The sequence below is a fragment of the Anopheles ziemanni genome, chromosome 2 (genome assembly GCF_943734765.1).
Source record: "Anopheles ziemanni chromosome 2, idAnoZiCoDA_A2_x.2, whole genome shotgun sequence".
NCBI lineage: Eukaryota > Metazoa > Arthropoda > Insecta > Diptera > Culicidae > Anopheles > Anopheles ziemanni.
In genome coordinates this window covers 54,062,463-54,086,087 of record NC_080705.1, presented here as the reverse complement: position 1 = coordinate 54,086,087, position 23,625 = coordinate 54,062,463, and the positions used below count along the sequence as shown (strand labels likewise).

The 23,625-nt window shown below is 43.5% G+C and overlaps 1 protein-coding gene across 1 annotated transcript in view; it reads right to left on the bottom strand.

Annotated features, from left to right (window-relative positions):
- Positions 1–23,625, bottom strand: part of LOC131293871 (uncharacterized) — a 57,125-nt gene that overhangs the window by 30,873 nt on the left and 2,627 nt on the right. The window contains exon 2 of the mRNA XM_058321920.1: positions 23,292–23,382. Coding sequence (XP_058177903.1) covers positions 23,292–23,382 — 91 coding nt within the window. The remainder of the gene's footprint in view (positions 1–23,291; positions 23,383–23,625) is intronic.

Genomic DNA, 23,625 nt, shown 5'->3' with positions numbered 1-23,625 from the left:
CCTATGTTGGACTGAGGAATTCATGCGTTTTTAATTGATTGCAAAATAACCCATCCCCATTGTGGAAGGTGAGTGTAAAGAAGGGATAAAGTACAAGCACAATCGATAAACAATAGCGATAAACAAAATGGGAGTGGAAGAAGGAAGAATAAATCATTGCGTGGCCATGCGGTAATGCTTGGAAAGCGAATACATTCGCTTTGATAATTGCTCGGTTGCCAGTGTGCAGTGAAGTTCCAAATCTTTGCTCTCTATTTCAGTCCGCTTGGCAGAGTCGCTCTGGCAAAGTTCTCTACACGCGTAGCACTGTTGCCTGCCTATGCTGCGTTTATGTTATGTTGTCCGGTAGTAAAATCATACATTGGTGTCCGTAGACCAGGGATCGGCACACGTTTTTCAAAAAGGGCCAGATGATTAAAGAGAAACCGAAGGCGCGGGCCGGATACTTTAAACGATGCTTTAATGTTTCAAAGTATGTAATACCCTTTGTAATGGAGAGTGGAACTTTCTAAATAGCAAGGTTGCATAAAAAGTTGTAAAAGATAAAATATTTAAAATGTTATCGATAAACATGTAACAGGAATACCTCGTTAAACAATTATCATCTTCATTTTTGGGAAGAAAATAAACCTGATGTCGTGAGCAAATCCGATAAAAATTGGGATGGTATGAAGCACTTAAATATTCTTACGGGCCGGATAAAATCATTTGGCGGGCCGGATTTGGCCCGCGGGCCGCACTTTGCCGACCCCTGCCGTAGACACACGTACCAGCTCGCGTCCGTCAGCAACGATGTAGTTCGATGGAAGTCATCGCTCTGCGCTCCAGGGGCACGGCTGGCACCGTGGACTGGCCTACAACCTCTCCATCCTCCGGATTCTTCACCTACATGGAAAGACATACCGAGGTTCTAATTACGAGATTTTATCGTCTGTAAATAATGAAAACGAAAAGGCACGGGGGTCTTGTGTCGGCTGAAGAGCCCAACGCAACGTGGCGTGACGAGCGAGTACTCCTCAGTCCAATTCATAGCATTGTGGGTAGACCTTGCTGGAAGGCATTTGCGGCTCAGAAAGTTCACAGTGTTCAGTTATTGGGAAGTGGTGGCTGACCAGGGCCCTTCTTATGCTCGGTGGAGCAGTTTTGTCCCGTACATCACACAATCTTGGCAGCCTACCATACGGTGGGTTGTGGCGACTGGTCAGGTAGACCGCTTCCAGTCTGAATCCGGGCACGGTCTGTGCCCAGAACTCCTCGAAGGGCACGCATGAGTGAGGCCATGAGGCATCTTATCGCCATTCTCTAGCTCGCGGGGTAGCAGAATCATTCTCACTATGGGGTTCATAAATTCGCACATCCGTTGTTACTGGCCACCAGCGGGGAGAGTTCGCGTACGTGGATCGCCACCGTCGTGGCTGGAAGTACCGTGATGAGTTTACGCACCAGGTTGCGATATGCGAATAAATACCTCCACGCAAGAACAACGCGGCGTAACGAATGCGCGCAACAAGACGGAACTGGATGCGATATCCAGTGAGTGGGGGTACAGCCTTCCTTGGAATGCGCTTCCTTGGCCATTGCGTTCGTAATAAATGTGGCAGAAAAGCAAATTCTGAGGAGGTACTGGCGATAGTAAAAGTTTTTGAACATGTTTAGTCAACACGAGCACTCAAATTTGTGTCTACTAGCAATTTTGGAAGAATTCCAGGATAGTTTTCTCATTAGTACGAGAATTATTTTAAATGCATAATAAAGTTCAGCAATATCATACATAACCATTTTTCTCGAACATCAAAAACCGCAAAACCAAAGCTGAATTATAAAACCTTTTTTTCTGGAACAAGTTCTCGTTTCCCTCGTTATAATTTTTTGGAACCGACAAACCAGTTCAAATAGGTCAGATTTCTTTCAAGTACTTGTGCAAATGCGTTTCGCATCACTTCTCACCATCGAAAAGCAATTGCTTTAAGACTAGAACTCGTGCTAAACGCAAACATGTATCGTGTCTATGAAAATAATACGCAAGCACAGCATCGGTTGGAGGAGTTGCAAAGACATTCTTATTCGCAAGAAGATGAAGACATTAGCCGTTACTGACGATGATGGATCAGGCGCTGTCGTAGGTGTTTAAGAAGGAAACCCTGCTGGTGCGAAGGGCAAAAGCGGGGCTGAGAGAATTGATGCGGGCAATTAGGGGCCTAGGGAGAGTTTTTATGCACGATTCTGCAATTAAGTTATCCACAATTCGTCTCATTATCTCCCTTTCTGCTGGGTAATGTGGCATCGAGGTGTTACGTCCGGGGACGGGAGGATAATATTTAGCCTCTTCAGAATTATACTGTTTGCGAATGTGCGGAAAAGGCTCCATCTGGAGAAGATGAACGATTGAAACAAGTGTGTGTTAAGTTTCGACAAAGTAGAATATGCTAACCTTGCGGGTGGAACAATAAAAAAGGCGCCATACCGTTATGTTATGATGCAGGTAAACTTTTGATGTTCTCATAGTGGCATATGTACATCTAACCCGGCATTCGCTTTAGTCCGTACGGGACACACTGGAAAGCCTCCGTGAAACGAATTCGACATCAACAAAACAACATGTTTTCTAGTTCTGTTCTGTTAAGCCAACAGGCAAAATTGAAACTGAGTGCCATGAAGCTCTACTGAAGCACTTCAATTGGATATCCAGTCTACCAGTGATGACTTTATCTTAGCCTTACTATCTGGTACATGCAGCGCGAGGTTAGTGGACAGTGTTTTAAGGTCCATAAAATTGTATACACGCGTACACGCACAATCGTTAATGGAAATTACTTATACTGAACAAATAGAAAAACAATAAAAGAAAATGGATTAACTTCGCAAAATATCTATAAAATCTGTAGCCTGCGTGTTACATACCTCAACTTTAGGTTATGATAAGATAATGACATCATACAAAAAGTTTTTCTATATGTTTTTTTACTTTTTGTATGGAGGTTTGATACACGATACGTTGTCGAGAAAGCTGAAAGATTGCGTCATTATCTTATGATATTCTCATATTTTTCATTTCAACACATTTTCTGTTCAATTCAATAACTTTGGTGAATCTTAAGTACAGACAGCATAAAAAGAAACAAGGAACCTTTTTCATTATGAACCAAAAAGAATAAGGTTTAAAAATAAATCATAACTAAAATTGTTGTCAACAAAACTGCGAAACTTATCAAAAACTTAACAGAAGCTCCATGATGCTGCATGCAGATATATGTCCAGCTCGTGGCTCCCTCAGAAGCCTTAACATTGCAACATTGTACAACCAAGCGTTGACCCAATTGAATGGACAAGGAAGCCAGGAATTTCAACGCTCTCACAACCGGCCCATGCACACACTCTTTTAAATTGTTCTAGGAACAAAAAGAGCCGTTCGACGGAGGAGTTCAGCCAGCACCTCGGGATAAAACCGGGCCACCATCGGCACGAGATACTCAAACCGGCCACAGGCACCCGCAGGACAGGCAATCTACGGGGTGAGAGGTAATAAACATAAATCATAAAACGCAAATACATATTTATTGCTGGGTCCTTGCGTGCCTGACCTCAATAGCGCAGCATCGAAATTGAAGTTGGTGCGAGGCTCGCGACGGATCGCCACGTTTCGTTGCCTCAAACGTCCCCGAGAAATAATGGTAGTGTGGTCATAGTGGGAGATGTATAAAATGAAACTTTAAAAAGCTTTACTGAAGTATTAATAAATTGAAAGATCTAAGTTCGAATTTTCAGTTTAAATCAGCAGCCCTTAAGTTTCAAACCAAATTAGTTTATGTCAGGGAGCCATTTCTTCGCCGTCCGGAATTTTTAGATCTCTGCACGAAATACTAGCGTAAGATGGTATACCGCGGGCAGCAAGTGAGCCGATCACGAATTCATTAGCATTCAATTGATCCACAAATTGAACGGTATGTTCCCTAGAAGTAAACCCTTGTGGAATGTGTTTGTATTCTCTTCCCCGGTTTACCGTGTTTTCTTTTCGTAATTTGTTGCCCTGTGATCCATGGTCCATTTCAAAGATCTGACCAGCGTATGCTGACTTGTGCAGGTCGAGAAAATGGTATCTCACGAGAAATGGGTCCAATAGTCATTTGGATAAAAAAAGGGGAGCAGATAAAACAAAAAGAAAGAAAAAAAAACAAAACCCTGAATGAGAAAAACAAAAAGGTCTTTGTGGATGGGAAAGACGACAATCGCTGGACATCGTGCCATCACCTGATTCAACAAAACTAACTCCCCGGTGCCCGGCAAAGGCTAGCTTCCTTCGGGTTGAGATGGATGAAGTCACGTTATGAATTAAACATGCCATGACCGTACGACACATGGCAACGTTGGTTACAGACGCTCGATTTAATTGCGATCTCATTCCGGTTCCATTCCCGGTCCAACAGCAATAGTCCAACGTCTACTGGCTAAAACGATGGCTAGCCCGTTTGCTCAGCGTTGTGTTTAGATTGTTCTGTTGGTTATTGGCATTACTTAATTTTATCGTTATCTCCGGACACCGGTGTGCTATAAAATGGTAACAAATCGGCACAGGGAAGTTGAATTGGCGATGGAGGTATGTTTTAGGTTTGGAAAGTGAAAAAAGCAAGACATATCGAATGGAAATAAAATATCACCATTCAAAAGTACCGTAAAGGAGCTCTAGGAAAGTTGGAAACATATGCCATAAAAATGTTAGTAACCATGCGTCTCAAGTTTTTGTGCGATATATTTCGGTACGAAGCAATTGCGAAATCGAGGAAGGATTTTTTGGAATTTTCAACTGGTGCGAAGTTGACTATTTGGTGTCTAACAGCGTCGTGGTGTCTAATTAACATAGTTGCATGCTTTAGAAACCTGCATAGAATGTTTTTTCATAATCAAAAAGCCTTAACGTTTTGTTATTTTTTGTAGTAGAAAACAAACTCAAGATTGGTTTGTCCCAAAAAAATTTCGAGTAATATTAGGGAAGATAGTAAAATTTTAAAATAAGACGATTTAATATTTATTTATTTCATAAAGGACGGCGTGGTCGTATTGCTAAAACGGTTTAATAGAAAGAAAGAAAACTGCTAATTGATACAGACTCTAATCTTGTTCCAGCATTATGCATTCTATGGACGTAACATGAACAGCCTTGTCAAAAACTTGTTTCACTAGAAACAATCTCAAAATCAGATAACGCAGTATAAATTGCTCTTGCCGTTCGGAGTTGTTTGTCGTGTAACTATGCACAGTAGACCTTCAGCAGCATCTCAGCAGTGATGCCGGATTTCAGGAATCTGTCGAAACCCGTGGGAAAGCTTGGCAAAGGCACGATGGGAAAGCTCATCTCTCTGCCCATCGTACCGCACGAATGTACAGTCAGTTGATCGTTGTCATAGGACGCGTGTTGATGAAGTTTTTGAAAAATGAAAACTTTACGAAACCGGGTATGGCACTGGCGTGGGGGGAATCATGGTGGCAGTGGTCATAAATCTTACCTTTTGCCGTTTTTGTGTCAGTAGCATTGCATCGCATCGAGTTGAACCGTGATAAAGTTGCGTAACGGATTTGGAGATTTCAATTGACGATTGTAAATAGTGGAAATGTTAGATAATGAGTGAAAAAGTCAAATTATTATTAAATTTTTGTGACATAAAGCAAACAATGCACTATTTAGTTATGTACAACGTTTGAAACACTAAAAAAATATTATAATTGTACAGACCAAATAACAAAACTTGCAGTGAATTTGGAAATAACCAAGGTTATTCTTATTAGTAACAATTTGTCATAACCGTTGATATTGTACAAAAGTGTTCGATTCTTTAAGCTGATTTTGTTCAACAACAAGAGTCAACAAGGAACAAACTGATAAAACGCCTTTAATCCCAAGGATGCAGAATTAGCCTTGGAATAAAATTGTATTATTCCAATTTTTTATTTCACTTTATCGAAGAGGCTTTGCCCTTCTCGCATCGTATTACATCATTCCAATTATCCTAAAGGAACAAGTGCGAAAGCAGCGAAAATCGCAAACCAAACCCAACGTCGAAACCCAAAGCCCTTTTCTCTACCCAGTGACCCAAATACCAGCCAGAGTTATGTTAACTGAAGATAAACGCCGAACCCATTAAAGAACGGTTTGCGGTGTTCGATGCAGCAACCTTATGGCTGCGGGAAGTAATCGAAGCACCGAGGACGAAGTCACGCAGCTTGTGGAGGATACTGGATATCGCGCTAACTGGAATTGATAGGCTGAACGGGGAAGGTTGTAATTAATTCATTCTTTTCCCATGAAACAACCACCTGAAAGTTGGTCAAACTGTTGAGGGTTTGGTTTTACACCGCCTAAGGGGAGGGACTTGTCGAAGAGGATGGAGCTAGTCGATCCTACACCGACGTCTAATTGGAAACAATGGACAGTGTATCCGTTTGTTTGGTGCTTGTCGGTGTAGACCCTGTAGGCTATCAACAGGTTTTTACCGACGGCACTGGCCAACCGAAACTGTCGGGCGAGCTAGTGGCAATGATTAAATGCTTACCGGGGACAGAAGTATCTCGTCGGTTCCGTCTGAATTCAATTTGCCTGATTCGGCCGTGGTTAGTACGACACCACAAACCTTGACCAAACGCGAGCAGAGTACAGAGGTGTGTTCCTCCAGGAAGCAAACGCTGGGAACGCGTGATTCCTATTCCTACCTATCGCTGTTGGTTCTATTCATTGCTGCAGATTCAGTGTTTTTTTTCTTCGGAGTTTACAACCATTTGTTGCGAGCTTTGCAGTGTGGTCAGTTAGGGAACTACAAGTTCCAGAGTTGTAAACGCTCCGGAAGCTGCACGCGGAATAAGATATTCCTTAATTCTTTTCTCGGGCCTCAATTGGCTAGCACAGATACAGTAATTAAGAGGGACGGTCTTCGGTGGGTTTTAGGGGGTAAAAATTCCAACGGCGTTTACATGTCGGAGTCGGTTTGTTGACAGCAGCTCCATAAAGCCCCCATCGAGGGTTGCAACGTCCACCCATGAGCCAAGGGTTTTTCCCTCGGGTTTGTACCGTTCGGCACCTGACGCTGGTATGTCTCTGGTCTCTAATACGACGGTTTGTCATTGAAATTCCACTTTCCCGTCCCTTTCGGATTCGACACCAGCGTAACGATGGGTCGTGGATCTTGCGATGGACCACCGGCCATTTGCTGATAAAGAAGCTGCTTTTATGGGGTTTTCCTTGGATAAGGTAATGCGTTTGGAGCGTTGGCGCATGTACGATCTTCCGTCTGCGATAACTAATTGAAAGTCGTAATGGAAAGTTGGACAAATTACGACGGGCTGGTGACCGTGGGCATCAACAACGGTTTTTAAGATGGTGGTGTACACCCTACGGAAGACCAAGCGGTATTGCTTGCAACGGCTAGTGATCCAGTAGCAGTAGCGGGATTGAATTTTCTGGGAAGTTGGTTTTGGGTAGCGCAATTAGATGGTTTATTGTATTCTCCTCGATATCCCTCGTAGTTATCGACGGGAAAGATTAAGTTCATGGACTTCTGGGGGTATCATCACGAAGAACGTGGTGAAGGTTGCGATGGCGAAGAATGATTTAATTATCTCCCTTCAATCAAGCAAGGCCTTAAACAAGAGTTTTCATTAAAACCTTCGACGACCTAACGCTGTTCATTTGGAGCTGCTGCATTTGGAAGCTTGTCCAATTATTAAAAACGCTTAGCTGTGGTGGTATTCCAGCCTCATCTACGAGATCTTTCCTTCAATACATGTCCGTTACTAATCAATAAACGATACCCTATGATCGTTTCCAGCTGTTCGAGGCAATCATAAAAATTTGGTAGGACCACGGACAGAATTCGGAAGCTTCAGGTCCTAAAGTAATTAATACGCCTATGGCCGCACGTTCTAGTTTACTGCGTTCTTGTTCAATTCCTCAACCGATTCTTCAGCATGCTTACGCAGGTTTCTGTTTTATGAGTCCCGTAGGGAAGGATAATAAATTATCACAAGATACTGTAAATCCATCGTAGAACGGAACACGGCCCGGATGAAACTCATTAGCGGGTGATGATGGAGGAAAGTTGTCTCGAGTTTTCCATCCCTTCACCGGAAGATCGATCAAAACAGGTGCAGTAAGTGGTTTTTTCTTCCTTGCAGCATTTAAGAACTAACCGTATTCGATTGATTTCGATGATTGATGGTTTATTTTGCTTTGTTGAGATAATCTTTTGCTTTTCAAAACTCCAGTACGGATTTCGCTGAGTGCGACACAATCGATCGATTTGTAATGACGATCATTAACTCAGGATTCTAATTCTAGCCAGGAAAGTATCGTGATTATGCTCACTTTCGCCGGGTCGAACTGCGACCGGAACTGATGCAATTCCATCGTAGTAGGAAGTATTTTTCGCTTCAAGTGCGGCCTGCTGGGAACTTTTCAACCACTTCCGCCGTAACTTTGCCCGATTTTGCCCGGTATGGTTTGATTAAATTACTCACCACCACCACCAAAAGAAACACGATCAGTCAGTTATGATTGGCAGGAACGTTTTCGGGGTTCCATCCCTGTCGGGTTCCGTTGAGTCGTAATGAACATATTACGATGGACCATTTACGATTCTCACTCGGATCCTCCCGGTTCGTTGGTTCTTGGCCGCGTGTATACCGTTATCGGTCCGGTGTTCGATGGTACTGATTGCTCAATTGGGCTATTGGTCAGCTTTCCAATTCATTGTCAGAATCGGTTCTAACTTTCTTTTTTCCCGCTATTACTGGAAGCGCTACGTCACTTACAAGTGTTTCTTCTCAAGCCCGGGTTCATTAATCTTACCCAAACACGGGGAAACGAGACGGCGCTGCATTTCACTGATTGGATTTTTGGGCTGGCGTTGAGTAATCGAAATAACGAGCTTCAATTTTCTGTCTATTGTTTAGAGAGTTTAAAAATTAATTGCTATTTCTTTTTTTGAAACCTCCGATCACAGCTTCCGTGAGCAACAATAGATGAATTCAGAAGCTAATAAGTATGTTGATAGGATTTGATAAAAAAGCAAGGACTAAAGAATCTCTTCGAAAGAATATGTAATAGGTACGCCTGAGATTCTACTAAAAGTCCAACGGAAGTTCAATAAAAATTAGTAAGGTAATTCACCTGATCTAAATGCAAAATCAATATTTCTTGTTATTTTCTTACAAATTCAAAAATCAATTATTCCATAACACCATGTCGGATTTCCTTGGTATTTTTCAATTGAAAAATATATTTTTAAGAGACGAATTGCAGCGCGTTGTTGACTATTTTTTAATTCCCTCTACAATGGCGGTGACGAGGCTGAGCAATCATGTATTTTTTCCATTGATATCCGGAATATCCTGGAACCTATAATACCACAATGTTTTATGTTTGAGCAGCCTGAGACTGCTACAGAACAAATAGATTCTGTAGGAAAAAAAATAAGCTCGCGATCAGGGCAAACTGAACGAATACGCTGGATTTGTACAGCCCGATAAAACCGATAATTCCTATTGTAACTTCTAATGTTTTGATACAAAAATTACGTTCAGCTCACATATTCTTAAAATTCTTTATAATGTTGTTTGGGTGCGCTTGCTTTATGTTTTATTTTTTCATCGCAACCTAGAAGTTCTTATTTTTTATTATAAATGAACAGTACATGGTAAAAATCAAATAAAACCGTCTATGAGTTGTGTAGACATAGTAGAATGTTATAAAATATGTACAAAACATATGAACTGTAGCGTTTCTGCTTCAGCTTGACCAATAAAGTGTTTGAGAATATACATATTGGAGAATACATTGGACAATAAATATTTTCTACATCTTTTTATCCAACTGAATGGCCATTTATTTATATCGATTATTGATATAACGTAAATGTGGTTATTTTTTTTTTCTTCAAAACGTTTCTCCACAGTGTTCATTAATCTATGTCTGAATGTAGCGTTATGCATCTAAACTTTTAACTCTCATGGTCAACAATCTGTGACAGGCTTCATGATTGGAGAATGTAAACTATGTGCAACTCGGTCTTTCATTGCTCTTTTAAATGTTTCTCGTGTTCCAGATGCGCTTACACATAACAAAAAAAGGAGCGAAGCATCGCGTTGGGATATGGGATATAAAAGATGGGTACAAAACTGCCATCACCCGGCTGCCATTAGGCCCACATTGAGCTTCTGTGGTCCGAAGCCGGGCGATCGAAGGACTTTAGGCGAGACGGGGGAAAACAAAGGCAATAAAAACCCGACCACGAGCAGACCGCAGGATTGACAGCTTTGGAATGCTTTGCCCGGAGCGGGCTACCATCGATGTCGATAGGGGGCCAAGGATCGCAATCAACAGCAATCGTGGCCGTCATCGCATACGGCGCTCTCCGAACGGGGCTTAAAAGGGTTTCAGGTTTCAGGTTTCCACGACGAGGGGGTTTCATCGAGTTTTCCCTCCACCGTGAGACTGGTGCTTGAAAAGTGGCCATCGTATTAAGTGGTCCGACAAGCGCATCAGTGATAAGAACGTACCCTAGGGGACTGGTACCATTTGGGTGGACAAAGGGCTCGAGGCCCCTAATGAAGATGGCACCGCTACTCTACGCGACGAGAGGCAGTCCGAGATGGAGATGGTTCTTGCGTTTCCATCGGTAATGCAATAATGATGTTATGGAATTGGGCAACAAATCTGAGTTGCGTACTCGTGGTCGGAGCCGGTCGTATGTGGAATGATTTCCCCGAAACGAACCCACTGGACCGTGATAACTTAATTAGTTTGTTCCCGGTCGTTCAAGCTTTAAGCTTAAAAGGGAACTTATTCCCATTAAATAGCCGATAACGATCAAGCTAAGAAAAGAGCAGCATGCTTTTAGCATCGTGTTTAGGTGGAACAGGGTATCTTTGGCTTCGTAGATCAAATTAAACGACTACTTCTTCTCACCGGTTTTTGAAACGTCATTTCGAACGGCGTGCTTCTGGCGAAACCTTTCCGCAAATTTGCATGTTCAGGCAATTATTTTCACTGCATCAAACAGAAGGAAGGAGCATGCCGCCTCAGCTTTGTAAAACACAGCCACGAGTGTGTCATTTGCATAGACGTGCCCCGGTTCGTTGAGAAAGGTAAATAAATTCATTCGCAAACGCTGGATTAAGAGGGCTAGTATTAAAATACGGTTCAATTTAAGAAAACCAAGAGTTTTGGGAGCCGGGCTGCAATCGGTACCCAGCGAAGCAGACGCGCACCCGTGCGCCCGGCAGCATGGGAATTTTTATGAGCAAACGCGGTAGCATAAACGCTTCCGGAGTGTGCCAAAATTTGTGCCAGTTTTGGTGCCGACCGATCATCCTTGACTTGGCTGACACCAAAAAAGCAGCAAAAAAACGGCAGAAACCAACGCAAATCGTACGACGGTCGAAGCGAATGTTGGCGGAAAATTAATCTCAACCGCAGCACGTGCACAGTCAGAAGTGTGCTTCTGGCGTGGGGTCGGGAAATTCAAACTTGTCTAAAACCAGGTTGGGGGGAGTTTTTTGTTCCGTTTTTCGGTTGTTTCCTATTTTGGAGGGTGATCAACGAAAAACGCGCCAAAAGAAAAGTGAACTGGTTTAAATTTGAGAAAAGAAAATTCCTACCAAACCATCTTTCCTCTCCCGCTACACCCTTGCACACCAACACGAATAAAAACACTCCCCTGCGTACGAGGATGCACGTGCACAACCCAGGAAAAAGGGTGGAAAGTGCCGAAATCTAGCAAATGTTGGCGCTTTAATTGAATCAAAATTATAGCGAGTGCCGCCGAGTTGCTCTTCTGCCGGTAGTTTTCCTTCTCTCTTTGGAAGTTTGGAGGAGGATGACTATTTGGAACACTTTACGGTTTTACGGGTTGGGATGAATTTTCACACCGCCTTCTAGTTGTTCTTTCTTCAACGTGCCCTGAACATTTTGACTATGCGCAATTGCACAAGGCCTAACGCGTTTATGACGATGTTGGCCGGCTCTTTTCTTTCCCTAGTTGTCGAAAGTTGTTTCGGTAATTTCACGACGATTTTCGCAGCCACCGTGGGTCGCGATCCGTTTGTGTTTACCTTAAGTGGACACACCGCAAAGAGTACACGAATGTTGGTCAAGGTTAGTCAAGAAACCTTGTTTTACATTTGTAGGTTACTTTTTAACTGTGGAGGTCAGGTCTGGATGACTTGCTGAATAAACCACAATCATTGTAATTATCATAGTGGGAATTTTGTGATGTTGTGTGAAAATGTGTACAATATGATACCCAGTGTGAAACGAAATTTTACTCAACAAAAACCACTCCATAAGCGAGACTCGTATACTAGAAAAGTTATAAAACCATTACGAGATTTGGCCTATAGTTTTACTAGGAATTGGATAATTTGGAGAAAGATAAAACTCAGTTTGGATTTTACGTTATCCAACATATTACTCAGCAATGTACTGTATTACCAAGTAAGGTCTCAAAAGTTGACATATAAAACTATACTGGTTTTAATCAAATTCCGTCAAAAATTCAAAACACTTCTCATATGTTTTAGTTCATCTAAGTCGTACCAGATTTTTCAACTAGTTTGATTTACTAATATTTTTCCCTAGTTTGATTTACTCAAACAAAAAATCAAGCTATACTCGTTTCGGTTGGCTGAACTAATTGGTTTTGCTCCCGAAACCCAACGGGAGGAAAGAGTATTAATTGGAACGCCACGCTTTTTCGGCCCCATTGCGCTTGTACAAAATGTTCGCTTGGCTTGGATTACAACGAGTCAACATTAAACCATTATCTCCTTTTCCTCCCTTGGACCTGTGGGTGGGTCGGAATTCTCGTGCGCCTTTGGAGTGGAGTGGAGTGAGCGAAAGCAAAACCTCGCCCAAATTCAGTCAATCGGATGTATAAAACTGTAAAATTCGCACATGAGTGTACATGGTTTGGGGTAGAAAAAACACCTAGATAAACTTATCGGTTCTTGTACATTGAGCTTAAATCTCATTACTAGGGGAAGCGTTAGTTTTTGTGAATTTTTTGATGAAATTTTTTTGTTGCTGGTTGTGTGCTGAACTAAACGGTATTCTATTAAATCTACTGATCATTCCCTTAATAACACGCTCGAACCGGTGCATGCGCTACAGCTGAAAGGCTTTTAATTAGGGCTTTGCTCCGTCAAAGGGCTAGCGGTGAAGCAGAACTGGGTTGGGGTGATTAACGAGTCGGGTCCAACGTAGAACATGATCGGTTCCGATTGATATTTTCCGTTTCCGTACAATAAACATGTATCCGTTCGTTCGGTGTACGGTTTATCATGGGCACCGAATAAAGCGAACCAACTGGATGCTAAAACAACTTCGTTTTTTCATTAAAATTCTTAGAAATTAAGACAAAGCTTAGTTAAGCTTCACTATTCTTACAATCATCTTGTCGATCTGAAGAGCTGAACAATTTAAAAAATTTAGCATCAAACTCGTAATTAATCATTCCTCGCAGGTCGTGATTCAATTAAGCAAACATTAAATGAAAACTCCACCTAATATGCATTCTCAATTAAAATTCAATTGAATAGAGCCTTAGGGCGCCAGAATCTCCAGTCAAATGTCATCGTTCATCGTAGCTGGCAGGAATTAGTAGCCCTGTGGCATTCTCTTGAGACTTCCGTTTGCTCACCTTTAATTTAATCGGTTGAGTCGCCGACGGCGCGCCTGGCGGAACAAGTTTCCCGAGGTGCGGGCTTCTTGTTTTTAGCTTACTGCTAAACTGCGCATACTCATCCAGGGCCCTGCCATGACTTCATCGGCCGTCGTGGATTGCGCCCGCGTGGACGGGCATTTCCGTGGAAAAGATGGCTAGGTCTTACGACTTTGTAGGCAGACGGGTAGCAAAGAGCAGAATAGAACGTTGCTCACTGTCAAACCCACACACGGACACGCACTGATCTACCCCGTAGCCTACGTCTGGCAAAAGGGTTCAGGGAGCAGCATGTTGTTGGCATTAATTTATATGCATCCCGACTGCAACAGGCGCACAGTGGTACAAGCGACGGAAGTTTTGGAAAAAAAATGTTCTGACTGATAATGGGAGTTTGGTAGGGTGACATTATGTACATCAAATAAGTCAAGTCAAAGTCGACAACCAAACCCATTGCATTCAAATATAATTATTTTCATAAAGAGGTAACTTAATGTCTGCTTTGAGTTCAAAGTTAGAAAAATAAAAGTAAAAGCATGGAAACCTCGTATGTGAAGGCATGGCCGAAGATAGTCTTTACGCAACGGAGAATAAGAGGAACAATGAAATAAACACAACATAAATTTTCCTTTCGAAGTATAAACACCATAACCTTCAAAATAAAGTGCTTCTGATGAAAATAGTGATTAGTGAAATATAGATTAAAACAGTGAATAAAAATTGTTTTATAACTTATCCCAAAAATTTAAACTACCTCTTCATACCTGCGTTTTACAAACAGGTCTTTTTAAAGGTACTCTTCGATCAGTTACCAACGTTTTATTCGTTGATAAACCTTTTTCAAAGCGGAAATCAAATATGAATACTGAGTTTTTTAGTTCTGGAAACGTTTTAATTCAAACATGTATGTTATAAACACACACTGGTTTTGCAAAAAGTCAAAAAGATTTTTATTGATTACGGGGTAAAAGTAAATTAAAAAATATACTCCTTGTTTTCTGCTGCTTATAATAGAATGTGCTCAGTGCTTGCTGAGAACTAAGAAAAAGATAAGTTTATGGCTTTAAGGTAATATTTTGTATCCCTAATCTCGTTCCCTGATTCTTTGTCATGTGCTGTTAGACTGAGTCCGGGCTCATGGGTCCAGGCTGTCTCTAACAATAGATACATTTCTCTGAAACAACAAAGTTATGCAATATAAACGCGCCATTTGAAGCCTCAGGGATTCCTGTGTGGCTTCGACAAGTACAACGCTGTTATTTACATGCCCGTCGAAACATGAAATGCCCGGTAGTTTCCTGTACCTTATCCCACTGTGCAGTCGCGCGAACCGCACGCAAAAGCCAACCAACTGCACGCGTGAGTGAGAAAATCAAAATGTTAAACAAATATGTGCTAGTGGTATGGTGTTGCCGCGAACGAAGGAAATGCAAAAACAAGAACCACGCATGCAATGTGAAGCCACTGCGAACCTGCAGCTCAAACACGTTTGCACGCTGGCAAATGCTTCGATTTATTGCTGCGATTTTGTGGCCTGATGCTTTTGGTGTGTTTTATTTATATCGTCAATTTGCTAGAACTTGTTCTGTATTCTCTTCACTCACTTGCCCTCTGCCTGGTAGGCAGATGATATTGCTGGATAGATTGTGTAGGAATAACGCTTTGCTTTGCTTCAGCGGCTATGAAATCGGCGATGAGGAAGGTTTATGCAAATTGAGAAAAATAGTTTTGCAATCCTAACGTTTTTATTTTACAGAACCCACCCATCCGGAGGGGTAACGTCTTTGTTTCTGTTTCATTTTGTCTCTATTCGGAAGGCGGACCGAGCGCAAAGGGGTTAGCAAAGGTATCGCAGATTTCTTCTCCACATTCCACACGTCACATTGATCGAGCTGTCAATTTTATCACTATCTGTCGGGCGATTTTCACTCGATTGCTTGACCCTACCTTTACCGAGTTGGATCGAAGGGGAAAACGTTCAAACGATTATAGTAATAGCCACACTGGTGCTTCCTTTTTCTTCCTATCGTTTACCATGGGAAGGGAAAATCGATGGCCCTTGCCGATTCGTCTTTAGGTGAAATTCGCTGAAACCGTGATCGATGTGAGCCTTTGCCGCGGTAAAGTTCGAATGGCGACCCGCTGGAGTGTTGAGTCAGTTATCTGTCAGTTTATCGATCCGTCTATCGGGCGCGCTCTTCAATTTAGGCGGCACCAATGCAGATCGCGCGAACATTCAGCGGAAGGGTTATGATTTGGCCGTAAAAATGTGCACGCTTCTGGCTATGAAGAATCCAACACTCCCCACAGCTTCCCCTTCCTTCCTACCATCAGCGTCAGGCGCATGTTCGAAAAACGGTTCTTCGCACCTCTATCCATATCGCCGAGACAGCCAATGTTCCGATGTAGAACATTTTTAATCGCAAAATCTCGTGTGCACTTTTTGCATCCCCTCAATCCTGGCGCCGCTCACTGCTCACATCTCCCACCCTTGCGGCAAAGTACCAAGGTAGTGGTCATAATTTACACGTCTTGCGCAAAGTAGCTTCGAGAAAGGGGTTCGCTGCTCACCGTCCGTGCAATATCTTCGGACGGAACTTGGGCGCCTGCTGGGAAGTCGGCGACTTGCTGCAGTGGCTGCACTAGGATCATTACTCACCCATTGATTTACCCACCTGGTGCAAGCGTTACGCGTCGCGGGCGTTTTGCAAAGGGGAAGCAAACTGGGGAAAATCAACCACCGACGGAAGACAGAACTTGCTTCAGGAACTTCTTTCAGGCCAGCAAGGTACAGCGCGCCATGCCAGACTGAAGGCGATAAATCGTAATGATCATGAGCTGATGTTGATGTCGATCATTACTCACCACCATCAGATTGATGTTGTCGAACAGTGAATTTAATGTTGCTGCGGGAGAATGGATAGCTTTTCTTCTTATGTGCCCCAATCGAGATCTTTGCTTTGTTGAAGCCTAATTCGTATCATACTTAAATAAGAGTAATTCATCAAAGTAGCCTCAGTTCAAAGTCTAACAATATGGTAGATTTTAAAGACTTTTCCAGGTTTAATATTTTAGTAAACTATTCGAGATAAATAAAACAGTTCTATAAACGTTCTTACGTATATATCCATCTTTTCAGTGACTATCTTCGGCGTCAACTCCAATCTGAGAAGAAGAAGCGTTGATGTGCCTCTCATAGGTATTATCTGGAAACACCCTCACAAGGGGTCGGCTGAAAGCTTGCTTATCAGATTCAAATCACCATCGCACAGCCTTGCCGATACTGCCAGCCGTACCTCATAAACTCCATGACGACCAATTGAGGGACCTCGTTGGTCGTTGATTCCCATGAGTTGGCGAATTCAAAGGAGCCCCTTTTTTCTCACCAACCAAGAGTTCACCATGGGAAGGTCTGCTGATGAGTGGCGCATTATGAAACGCCGCTGCATTGAATTGTTATGCGCGAAAATTGCATCTTCGCTGCGCTGTGAGTCTGTGTGTTTGTGGGTGTGGCCGATTTGGGTGCTAGTCCGCTCCGAACTATATGCTAGGAAAATGTAGCACTTTTTCTACAGCATCATTCGCTTTGTTCGCAGTACCGTAGTAGCTCGTTTAGACTCTAAGGTTTACTAACGCAAAAACATTTTTCAAACCAAGTGAACTAACACTAAACAATTAATAACAATAACTTGAAGTAGAATATTAAACGTAGCTAAATAGAAACGGGAAAGACTGTTAAACAAAACACAACTCTCAATAAGAAAAATAAACCATACTACTTAATAATAGTCGTGAAAATGATCAACATATAGCAAATAAAAGGAACGGCACCGGAGAAGATCGTGGTACCGTTTACTGTCGTAAGAGCAAAATCAAATACAAGCGTCGGGGCTGTTTTGTGAATTGGTCTGGCAAACATCAATAACAGGAAATCTCACAGCGCGGTTCCGTCAGCACAGGAAAGAAAAATTGCGCAAGCCGTAAAAACCACCGACACACTTCAGGAATAACTCATCTGACCATGCACAAAGCCAGCTAGTCCGCCCAGAATGGCAAAAAGGCACGTATCGTATAAGGAAGCTTGTCATTGACGCCTTTTTCGAGGCCGCCCCGGCAAGACAAGTCCTACGCGCTCGCGCTGGCTGGTGGTCAATCGTCGACCGTCGGGAGGGGTCCCGAGAAGCCCACCAACCATACTGCAGACAACAACGCCACCCCGGCAGTGCATCCCACTTTGAAAACGACCGCGCATGGCCGAACGGAGCTTGGAAGGTTCGTCACCCGACAAGCGTTGAAATCTTTCACGGACGGAAAGATTGCCGGTTCGTGCGACGCGGGACAACGCAGGCGTGGGGGAAAAGGATGAGAAGGACGAAAATGAGTCGCTCCTCTAACAAACCCACGTCACCGTTCATTGCCAGAGGTGGATAAACCTTTTACTGGCGTTGGGTTTATCCATGTGGTTGTGTGACTGTGTTGGTTAGCTGTCAGTATTGTTTGCTCATCGAAGTAGTTCGTGTTAGGTGTCAACCCATCTTCTCGACAATCTGAGGCATTGATGGGACAAGCTGAAGGCCAAATGCGTTTCAAGGTAGTTCTATTTCGCTCGGATCTGAAAGGAAATGGGTTGAATGCCGCATTGATGTATTTTACTGTTAGTTCGATTAATGTGTAAATCGAATATATATGTTTTGCTATTCTATCACTGAAGGAATGCTTATTATTTTTATTACTTGAATATTTTATTACAATTTCTGTTCTTGAAACGTGTGAGCACTTTGTATTAGAACTGTTAACTAGAGTTTTAGTAAAACAAAACATATATAAGTGACCTTAAGGATCACAGGATCAGGACAACAAACAGGAAAAAACAGGATTACACAAAAATTATGACAATTTAAAACGACTGTAATTCAATGGTACTTATTTTCAAGTATATTTATTGCCCTAGAAAAGGAATTTACCATTTCGCCTCGTGTCGACATTCTTGACCTTGCTCACAAAGGTCACGAAGAAAATTAAATGCGCTTCCATATTTTCCAGTTCGTAACCGTTGGTTGGGTTAGGGAACGTGTTGCTGTATAAGCTTATTCTTATGCTGTATTACACCAAATGAAATGATTCTTCCCGTGGTGGCATTCCCTGAGGTTATCGCCGAGGTCAATATGAAAATTATTTTAAGTACGTTGGTTACAATCGAACTTCATGTATCATGTGAAGTGGAAACCCCACCAACAAAACCCTGCCCTTAAAAAGCAAGAGTTTACTGCGAGAAGCTTTGCGATAGTTATTTTTCTCGATGATCCGACGAATTCCCTGCTTTTCTAAGCTAAGAAAGATTGGCATTTGAAGCAAAGAAAAAAACGTTAGTCTGCGTCATCACGGGATGGAGAAAGTTTTGCATCTGCCAGCGAGCTGCCGCTCGCGAACATCCCGTCTTAAGATTGCTTGGCTACGCCGGCTAGAAACAGTTCCGCTCGTAAAGCGGTACGGGGTTCGCCATGATGTCATGCTTGTTAGGCGGATGCAAGCTGCTTTCCGAGCGAAACCGTACAGCACAATGGTTCGACACATTGTGTTTGGATATAATTGGTGTCGTTAGGGCGCGATCCCAGCCCTTTTGAGTGGGCTCATTAATGCGGCGCACCATCGATGGGAATGGTGGGAGATCATTTTCCTTGCACGTGAGGTCGATCGGGTGGATGGATGTGTTTTTTTTTTATTTCGGGAAGTGTGGACAACACTCAGTGGCGTCAGCTGGCAAGGAAAAATCTCTCCCAAGTGAAAGTAGTGGCCGGACTGGGGATATGGGAAAAATGGGAAAGCAAAGGCAGGAAAAACAACCGGCACGACGCTGGCTAAAATAAGAAAATAAAAACGCGTTAGCGAAAGTGAGTTATCGAAGCACCCCTGGGATTGTGTTGTGTCCAGGAGATAAAAAAACGACACGGAAGGTTGCAATAAGCCGGGCAGCTTCGCTTTATGGCTTCCGTCGTTTGCTGGTTTGGAGCGATATTTCAACTTTCTCCAAGCATCACGCCGGTTCACGGGGAAAGATGTATGCGTCCGCTGACGAAAAGCCTAAGAACGGAACGGGTCAGAACAATGGTTCACGTTGAACATTTGGTTCTATTTTCATTTTTGCTCAAACTGCCTTATCTCTTCTTTCCGTTTCATCGTGAAGTTTTAATAAAATGGCTAAAGTCAATGAGCTGAACCCAGGGACTGAATATTTATAAATTTAAAGAAAAGACTTCTGTGAGCAGCAAAGCGAGGAGCCTTTTGGTATATTCATGGGGAGGGCAGGAAATTTGTTTTAATTTCCTTCGATTCCACAACAAATCCGAGAACACTACTTTTTCGACCACAGAGCGAAAACTAACCGAGCGGAAGTCCGTCCCATCCGTGGGACGGAACGGTGCGTCATCTGACACCGTTGGACGAAGATTCGTATAGATCTCACGCCAAACGATGGCAAGGTAAGGGTGGTTTGTCATAATGAAATACTTCCCACAACGACGGGACAACCAAGGTGATGCGAGGGCTGCGAGATAGTCAACCGGCCATTATCGTATGACTACCGTTTCAGTCACTCTACGCTACCGATTTCCGTTTCCGTTTGCGAAACAAACGGCATTCGATCTTTCATGCGATACTGGAATAACATGATAGAACACAAACTATGAGCTCCATGCAAGGGGGGGGGGGAGGGACGAACTTAAGTTTTCATTAAGTTTAGACATACAGCAGCAAGGGAAAATAACCTTTGTCTTAAACCTCGGGCTTGACTATCCAGAAATTAAGCCAGACTTCTCAGTCTCCCAAGCAGACTTGATAATTTGCAGATGATCTCTTCGGTCCTTGTGTATACGCGTAATTAACAAAACATACACCTTCGACGTTGTACCGTGATGACAACGTGACATCGTGGCCGGTGTTGAAACACTGACTACGATCAAGTTGTAGCAGAGCCATAATTGCTTGTTCCGTCGCCCGTGTTTATCATGCATTGCACCAAGTGGTGGTGGATGTAAGAAAAATTTCCCACCATGACAGTGCCCGTCACGTCCACCTCCTTATATTTCCTCTCCCTTTCTTGTTGGAAGGATTCGTTGCAATAGGCGCAGAATCGCAAGCGATGGAATCGAGCAAGAATTTCGCTTTTACTCGGTCGTTCGTGCGATCGTGGCTTTGGGGAGTAGTGGCGACGAAGCCTCTCAATTATTTCGCTTTTTCTTACGCCCTCCGCAGCTCGGATTTGTTTCTCAGGAAGAAGGAAAAAAGTAAACACATGGAAACTCCAACCATTCGTTGACCGACGGCTCAGAATATTCTTGGGCAGCGCTAATGGAAGCGAATGATATGTTGGGAGTGCTGGTTGTTGTTTTTTCCTCTGTAACTCAAATGCATCGTTGGTGATGAGCAGGGAAAGGCACTGCACAAGCTCGTGATAAACGCATGGAAGCAAAGCAGCAGGGGAAAAAACGCTACGAAGTCGAAGCGATAATACGACCCAGCCTGTATAAATCATATTGCCATATTTCCGTTCCACCGGCTGCGATACGTGACGACGTCATCCGTGCAGCCGACGGCGGCGGCGGCTCGGCGACGGTGACCACCGGCTCGAAAAGAATTGGTTGGTTCCGCAAGAAAGGGATAGGCCGGGACGAACGATTCCGCATGGTTTGACCGACCGTCGGACGTCGTGGCGGCGCGCCGAGCAAATATGGAATCTTCGAGCCATAAATCAGTCAACCAGAGTCGAAGATTGTGAAGCTTCGCCCCGGCAGATTCGGGCCGCACGTAAGGCGATGGGCGGAAGCCCGGAATATCTGTGTTGGAGTGTGGCATTTGTGACAAATGCAGGATAAACACGTTCCTGGTGATTTGTTGGACTGCGATACAAACAAATTATAAATCGTGGTTCAATGGCTTTCCAAAAACTTAATTTGATACAATGTGCTCGATGAAAACCTTCGTTTTTAATGCGGCATTATTTTTACTTATATATTGGCTACTGCAGTTTCAAAGTTGTCCTTTGTCGACTAGCGGCCGTCATAACAAAGTAGCTATACACATAATTTCTGTTAAGTTTCCCCCGTAGAAAATCAAATTCAGACGTGATATTCCAAAAGGTCGTGCAAAAACGTGTTTTACAAGTTCGTCTATTTGAGGTTTCCTTCCTCTGCTTTCCATCCAATCACGTAACCAGTTACAAATCAATGAAGCATTTAACGTCCAATATTGGAAGGTTGGCAAATCAAACGGACTCGAATGCAAACGACGAAGCTAAATAGGTAGAGTAAATAAGACTGTCTCCAGTATATTAAGGCAGAGGAAACGAAACAGACAAAAAAAGGTAGCGAAATCAAAGAAGACCGGAGAAGCGTGACTGGAGGAGTGGAGCGAAAGCAATCGATAAACTCCTCGGCACCATTGCCGGGCATGGCCATCCGGGACTGCATTTCCGCAGGGTGATGTCATAGTCAATGTCAACGTCGTTCATCGAACGGTCAAATGCGAACATGCGACGCAAATGACACTCACCTAAAACGTTCAAATGAAAGATCACGAGCTGCGAGACGGAGCATACCCGGACGACAATGTTGTGCCGTCCGTGCTGGTTGTGCATGCAATCGCATTGAAGCCGGTTTGGGGGCGCTTTTGGAGGCGAATCGATGACGACATCCCCACCGATTAATTTTGTCCATGCGGTAGCCCGGTTGCGGGAATTGCCGCTTGCAGATGCCGGGGAGTCGTTTCGTTGTCGCGCTGCGTTGAGATTTGTACGCTCCGCGGTGACTCCAATGCTCAAAGAGCGCACGAACCGCAGCTCACCGGCTTCGTGAATATTTTTTGCGCGTACGATGGAAGCAAAAAGGGGAGCAATAAGAAAGGTACCAAAGGCACCCTTCTCTCCTACAACATCTACCGGAGTCCGGTGGCTCACGGTCAAGCCAACTCTCCGTAGATGGACGTGACGCGGCGATGTTTACGGCCAGATCGTGCGTGGCGCAATGAGTCAATATTTATGTCGACCATCGTCCACAGAAGGACCTCGGGGCCTACGACTGGTACGTGGCAAGGCCTGATCGTAGCTGTGTGTGAGAGGAAAGTTTCCTTTTTCGGCTCGGCTATGCTAATGGAACAATGAGGCCAGGGAACGGCTTAAATCGTGGTTTCTGGCAGCTGGTGACAAATTGTAAGTTTGATCCTTTTAATAGACTTGTAGTGCGAGTAGCACATGGTCATGAATAGAACATGGTTGAAAAACCCTCTGTACACATATGTTTCAAAGGATTTCCTCATGAAGTCCAAAGTTTTGGCGCAAGCTTGTTTGGCACATAACCAATTTGTCCTCAACCTTTTCGCAAAGTAAAATTAAACAAAAAACTCGATACAATTCCTTGTGCAATTCGCGTCCGAAACACAAAATCTCAACCATGGTCCATTTACCAGTCGCGTCTGGGTGCGCCTACACGCAAACCCCAAACCGGTCCGGGTGCCTTTTTCAGACGACGCAATCCGCGCGAAGGTTGACTCGCTGACAAGTCGTCGGATTTGACTGTTTTGTCGAGATTAACTTACCTTTCGCTTCACAGCTGGCCACGGCCAACAGTATGCTGGCTAGCGTGTAGAATAACTGCCTCATGATCACGTTGAGATTGGCTGCCGTCGACTGCAGGAACAAAACTTGACTTGAAACACACTAAGCGCTACACTACACACTGTTGCTACACAAATTATGCACTAAGCTTCACTAACACGCGCCCACAACGGCAGGGAAAGGGTACCGAGCAAGCTCGTTCGAACGATTTCAATGCTCACCACTGCAAGTGACGAACCCTTTTCGGGGGTGAATATTTACTGAAGTGCTCGGACTGAGTTATGTAATGCGCTGAGCTGAGCTTGCAAACTCAAC